At 29.0% G+C, this 6955-nt stretch overlaps 1 protein-coding gene across 1 annotated transcript; it reads right to left on the bottom strand.

Moving 5' to 3' along the window:
- Positions 1 to 2140: 2140 nt before the first annotated feature.
- On the bottom strand, positions 2141 to 5228 carry LOC114271095 (uncharacterized). Its single transcript, XM_028212703.2, has 2 exons — positions 4481 to 5228; positions 2141 to 2855 (listed from the first exon to the last, which is right to left on the bottom strand). Exons 1-2 carry the CDS (start codon positions 5009 to 5011, stop codon positions 2307 to 2309), a joined length of 1080 nt encoding a protein of 359 aa, XP_028068504.2. The 5' UTR covers positions 5012 to 5228; the 3' UTR covers positions 2141 to 2306.
- Positions 5229 to 6955: the final 1727 nt, after the last annotated feature.

The following is a 6955-nucleotide window of genomic DNA, read 5'->3' on the forward strand; positions in this document are numbered from 1 at the left end:
CAGTTTGTGTCTCATCATGGGTACCAATGGATTCTTCATTTTCTTCAAGAGCAAACAAGCCTGTAATCTCCTCTTTCTTCTCTTCCTTATCTTCTTCATCCTTCATGATTTTCTTAGGCCTTCCTCTCTTTTTCTTTTGATCTTTTGCACTGGAAATACCTTCAACAACATTATTATCACTCCCGTCCTCTGCCTTTGGTGCTTCCATTGCAACTCACTAGCAAGGAAACAAGAAGCCTCTCTAGCTGCTTATATGGTATTGAAAACTTTATTGATCTATATCTAACAAGTAGCTAACATTAAAGGATGAATTACACTAATAGTCCCTCTAGTTTGAGTTTCGTATTATTCTAGTCTTTGACTTTTCAATTATAACACATTTGACCCTGAATTTTAAATCTTGTTTCAAATAAAAATAATTGAAAATATCATTGCTCAATTTCAAAGGCAAAGTCGTTAATTTAATAAAATATAAATTAATTTGACAAAAATAAATGTCAAAAAAATATTTTTGAATTTTTAGAAATTATTTTTACCCACCAAAGATAAATCTATTTAAAATTAATAAATCTTTTACACATTTATTTTTTTTTACCGAATTAATTTTTATAATGTGTTTGGATGATAATCATGTAATATGTGGCTGTTAGACTTTTAATATGTAATCGCTATATTTAATATATGAAATATTTTTAGTTTTAGATTTTTTGATTTAATGGATTGGTTAAATAATGATATCAAAGTTGTCGCCATATTTAACTTTTAGAAAAATAGAAACTAATTTAATGAAAACAAAAATAATCACCCATTACATGATCATCACCCAAACACATAATAAAAATTAATTTGGTAAAATAAATAAATGTGTAAAAGATTTATCAAATTTATATAATTTTATCTTTGGTGAGTATAAATAATTTTTAAAATTTTGAAAATCTTTTTTTGATATTTATTTTTGTCAAATTAGTTTATATTTTATCAAATTGATGACTTTGCCCTTGAAATTGAACAATGGTATATTCAATTGTCCTTATTTGAAACAAGTTTCAAAACTTATGGTCAAATATGTCACAATTAAAGAATTAGAGATCAAAATGATACAAATTCCAAACTATAGAAACTTTAGAGTAATTTGTTCAAGATTAAAATTTGTGGAATTTGCTTGACACATAATTAACCAAGTTGTCTACACCACTTGATTTTTTATTTTTTATTTTATAACTCTGGACGCAATTCCTTTTGAAGTTAGATCACACAATTATGGGATCCTGCCTAGTTAGATTAGACACCCAAACAAAGTTTCGAGTTGCTCTCTATCAAAATGTTTAGTCCTAACTAGTGTTTAAATATATTATTGGTTCGTTCTACATTTCTAGCTTTTATATGAATTTATATTTTATACTAGCATAATATCGCTACTATGCACAAATTCACATAAATAACTAAAATTAATTTTAAAATTAAAAAAAAAGTATTTTTAGAATGTACAATAAAAACGGTTTATAAATTACTTTTCTTTTTTTCTTTTTTTTTTTTTTGTGTATGTGGTTGTTTTATGTAATTGTATGTTCTAAATATTAAAATAACAAAAACATGTGTTATATGGTAAATTTTATTTTGGACTTTTTATTTAGAAAAATGTTTGGGAGCTCTAAATTGGGAGCATTAAAGAAGCTTTAAAGAGTAGGTCTTACTGACTGATGTGATGTTTTGGCCTTAAGTTTTTTTTTTCTTTTTTTTTTTTTGAATTTCCACCTCATTAGTGGTTCATTAGTGCTCCCAAATTAGTGGGATGTATATTGTTGTTTTATTTAAGGATTTAAAATTTTCAGATAAGACGTGACTAAAAGATGGACAATATTCTATTTTGAACTTTACATTTAAAGGTTAGACAAAAAAAATTATTTTTGATTTTGATTTAAATATTTTAAATTTTCAAATGAAGTTTGAGATTCTATTTTTGGACTTTCCATTTTTAAAAAATTCAAAATTTGAAATTAGATATAGCTAGATGAGTCAATAATTATATGCCACATATTTTTGGATAAATTGCATTGACCTCCCTTGAAGTTTAATTTTTTGTAGTGAGCCTATGCGTCAGAGCAAATCCTTCCTATTGGCCTATGCTTATATGTTCCACTTTTAAAAATCAAAATGAACAATTTCTTGTATCTGAGGTTAATATCAATCTCCCCTTGCATACACACATTTTTTTTTAGTTCAAAGAAGGGGAAAAATGTTTCATGAGTTGTATTACAAAAGTAAAATAATATGTTTACCCACCCACACAAACATATAACATCAAATTAAACCCATCGTATGACATCAACAAGGGTACCTTTGATTCTCCAAGGACTGCATTGAAATGATCGATTCTGCACAAGGGAACCGGATGAAGAAGATGATGATAAGCTTAAAGAACTTAAATTACGAAGTTTCGCTACAGATTCCCTGTTAGAGCTGGAAGACTCCAAGTTTTGAGAATTATAGAAGATAGATTTGAGAACTTTCTTATTTTGTTGGTTTTTATTGTTTTTCTTCCAAAACCAAAGCCTTGACATGGTTGAGTCCTTAGGTTGCTCAATCTCAATACATGGCCTAGGTAGACCGTGGCTCTGCACTGCCGGTGGAGGGCTAGGTGGTGGAATGACTTCATTTTTTATCGGATCTTTGGACTTCCCTGGCTGCATTTCCCATTTGAAGGGAACCCCTTCAGTGCTCCGATAATACATACGAGAAGACTGGCCAACTGAAGAATTTCTTGAAACAATTTTGCTGAGGATGAAACCATTACCTTGAGGCACATAAACTGCCTTACATGTGCTGCAATAACATGTAATTATGTTCCCTTCACTCTGTTTAACATTTCAAGAAAAACACAAATCATCAATTTTTTGAAAATATTTTGTTTTGATGTTTCCACAAACTATGAGGCATATAGATCTTATGTTCTAGGCCAACTACTGATTTTTTACATAATGACAATCACTAAAATGGTCCAATAAATTTTTTTTTGCTTCTTGATTTGTCGGTAATAATAAATAGGGTAAATTTCACTTTTAACTTCTATAGTTTGACTCAAATTTCACTTTGGTCTTTATTGTTTCAATTTGAACAGTTTAGTTCTTACACTTCAAGTCCAATTTCAATCAACTTTTTTGTACCTATACACACTTGAGGAGATTGATATGTTTCTTAAAATCATTCATTTTACCCTTCAACTTGAGCAAAAGGACCAAAATGGAACTAGAGTTAAAAATGTATGGAGCAAATTGTTCAATTTGAAACAATATCGACCAAAATGAAATTTGGGTCAAACTATAGGGATTGAACATGTAATTTACTCTAATAAATATTAGTTTTAAGGCACAGAAAATATGATTTCATTTATTTTCCACATAATTGTTTTTAGTCAATTTTTAATGCATGCTTGATTCCAATAGTTGCAACTTGCACGGGACATGAACATAATTTATTGTTTAACATTCAAATCAATTGTACACAAATTCTAACAATTATACTAGTTTGCATAGTTGAATATAAAAAAAACTTCCAAAAAGTGTTACAAACTTAACCTCTGAGCAGGAAGATGATGATAGCTAGTTATAAACAGTACATGCTATTTGGTCATATGAGTTGTTAATCTTGTGCTAGTAATGAAGAAATATGTATTCTATACTTGAACTCAGAGCTTTTAATGTAATGTCTTTAGATATATACATGTAGTTTTGTGGGGATGGACAGAGGATGTAGTATGTGTTCAGTTTAGTTTTTAGATTGGTAGAATGTGATCTGATTAGCAGTTGTGTCACTCCAAATTTTGATTCACGTACACATATTTATTATATTATATAATGTGTTGGTGTGAACACCGTCACATTTTTTATTTTTCTTAAAAATGTCCTTATTCAGTAACTGTTACTTCTTTCTACCCAGTAATTATCACATTCAATAATTGTTAGAATGATTTTTCTCCATTATCAAACCGTCCAAAACTGCTTATCAATTTTCCTCAATCATCAAACTACCCAACAAATCTTCATCGCCCCAACATACGTAGGTAGAGGAGATGTTTTCCTTTCCTTTTCTTTTTTCTTTATTTATTTTGTTTTTATGGGAAGAGAGATGTATATTGAAAATGTAATTGTGTGGATTGAAGTGTTCAAAGGTCATCTAAAACTGTAGTGTGCTCTGGTTTCTACATGTAGATGCATAGATTGCTGCATGCAAGCATAGACCCTTAATAGGATGAGTTGAGAACTAAGCCAGACTATTATTTGAGTTTTTATACTTCTCCCTATTTTTACTGTTTTCTAAATTTACCAACATTCAAAATAAGTCTTTATTTATTAAATGTTTTAATGTGTTCTAAAGTAAATCTCCTCATTCACAAAAATATTTGATATGTATTACAATTGGTATAGATAATAAATACTAAAAAAAAATAAAAATAAATCAAACACAAATAGTAAACACTAACCAGTATTTTTGTGATGTTCCAATGACCGCAAACAAGAGGCCCATCCAACTGATCCCTTTGAAAAGCCGGACAATTTGAGGAAGACGATGATGATGAAGAAGACGAAGAACTTGAATCATGAGGTGAACCCACAAATTCTCTCTCGGAGTTGAAGACCTTTGAGCTTTCGAAGTTATCAGAACCCGTGCCATTGACATTCTTTTTCTTGATTTTCTTCCAAAACCAGACTGTCCACCGGTTAGAGCCCTTATTATTCGATTGATCAACAACACAAGGCTTAGGTAGCCCTAAACTGTGCACTGCCGGAGGAGGGGTAAGGGGTGGGATGACATCATTTTCCGGTGGATTTTTAGGGGTTCCGGGCTGCATCTCCCATTGAAAAGGAACTCCATCAGCATTCCTGTAATATATATGAGATGATTGGCCAATTGAAGATTGTCTTAGAAGGAGTCTATCAAAGTAGAACCCATCACCTTGAAGTACTGTTGTTAATGGCTTCTTTTGTGTATTGTTGCTGTTGTTATTATCCATTTCTTGTGATTTAGCTGAAGTTGAAGTATTTTGATATGTTGTTTCAAAGAGTTTGTAGGTTTGTTGTACTGGTGATGATATCAATACTTGTTCATATATGGAGCATAGAGGATATGATATTGAGGTGTTGACTATTGAAAGGTGCTAAAAAGTTAAATTTGACAACTTGCAAATATAAAATATTTGGATAGATTGTTTTGTTTAGTTTAATTTCCATAATTAAGAGTTTGGAAATTTTATTATTTATATTACGTTCTGGATACATACTTATAGTAGGTTAAAGACGTGTAACATTTTTTTTAATATCAAATAGACAGTAAAATTTGAATCTAGTATACTTTTTGGTGAACCAGAAAAAAAAAAAATATATATATATATATATATCTATTGTATGTTCTAATACCATACAAAAGTGTTAACCACCAACTCATCTAAAAGTTTAAGCTATTGAAGAAATGGACAACTTTATTATATTATATTCTCAACAATTTTTATGTAATTTTCTTTGGGGCATATATAATTTATATTTACTTTTTGTCAAATTAATTTTTAATTTCTTTAAAAAACAATTTAAAATTTCAACCAAACAGTGAGAAGACAGTTTAACTTTTAAAAGTTTGAAAATTTTTATACAAAATTCTTAACCAAATAACATAACTGTGACAATTTTGAAATAACAGACCAAAACCATATCTTTCTTCTTTCATAACAGGATGGTAGATGATGTGGCTATCAAGGTGGACTATTATTATTTTAAAAAATATCATAGATATTTTATCTTATATAAATTCTCTGTATGATTTATATTTTTATATCAAACCTTCATTTTTAAAAGGTCAATAATGGAGTATTATGCGCATGAACCTCTTGTTTTGACGGCGAAGGAGCTAATTTTGATACGCGTGGGATCAATGTTTTTCATTTATTTTTGGGAAATCACACCTTTACTTCTTATAATTTCATCTGAATTTTATTTTGACCCATATTATTTTAAATTAAATAATTTAATTTTTACGTTTTAAGTTTAATTTCAATTTGACCCTTCTATTTAAATTCAATATTAAAATTAAGGATAAATTACGACAGTAGTCCCTATAATTTGCTTCTTACATTATTTTGGTCTTTATAATTTCAATTGATTCTATTTTGTCTCTAAATTTATAAGTTTGTTTTTAGTTCAATTGATTACTACTCTTAATATTTTTTTAATGAAAATACCCATACAAGTGGCATTTGTCATATTTTTAAGGATAAAATAATAGACTTATGTAACTCAGTGAGTTAATTTCAACTAATTCAGTAATAATTTTCTGTCAAAAATACTAATGGCATTATCAATTGGACCAAATTGACATAAAATCTAAAATTAATGGTCAAATTTGAGCCAATTAAAAATAGAGTTAATTACTAAAAAGTCCTGTTTACATATTTGGTGGTAGCTTAGGTCCTGTCAAAAAGTTTTTGAACCAATAAGTCTCATTTATAGGTAAAAAGACGTTTTGCCCTTTAATCCCAAAACTGAGAATATTCTCAATTTTCAAACAGAGAATGATTTCAGTATATAATTATCAAAATTAAAAAATTTCTGTATGGCTTTTGAGAAAAGTATGAGATTGAAAAGAAAGATAATTCTGCGAATATTCTAAGAAATTTATAATTATCAATTTTGAAAAATTTCTCAATTTTTTCATAATTAAAATTGAGAATATTATAAACTGAGAAGGTTCTCAATTTTAAAAAACTCTCTCTCTATCTCTCAATCTCCTAATTGGTTCTCTCGCCTCAGCTATTCACTTTCTCTCTCCGAATGAAAAACAAAATTTGGAGCTTCTAATTGAAGCTCCCTCTCTCTCTGTGTGCAACAAAATCAATCATCAGTCATTTTTATGGTTGTTAATGGCCGAAACAGAGCAATAATGGACTTATGAGAGAGACCTCATCGCA

Source organism: Camellia sinensis, chromosome 4, assembly GCF_055761805.1.
Source record: "Camellia sinensis isolate YWXY chromosome 4, ASM5576180v1, whole genome shotgun sequence".
Taxonomy (NCBI): domain Eukaryota; kingdom Viridiplantae; phylum Streptophyta; class Magnoliopsida; order Ericales; family Theaceae; genus Camellia; species Camellia sinensis.

What these genes read in the sequence shown, in the direction of transcription:
- LOC114271095 (XM_028212703.2), bottom strand. Translation starts at nt 5,011, where the DNA reads ATGGATAATAACAACAGCAACAATACACAAAAGAAGCCATTAACAACA. An exon ending in GGAACATCACAAAAATACTG is followed by an intron (nt 2,856 to 4,480) that starts GTTAGTGTTTAC and finishes AATGTTAAACAG; the next exon opens with AGTGAAGGGAACATAATTAC.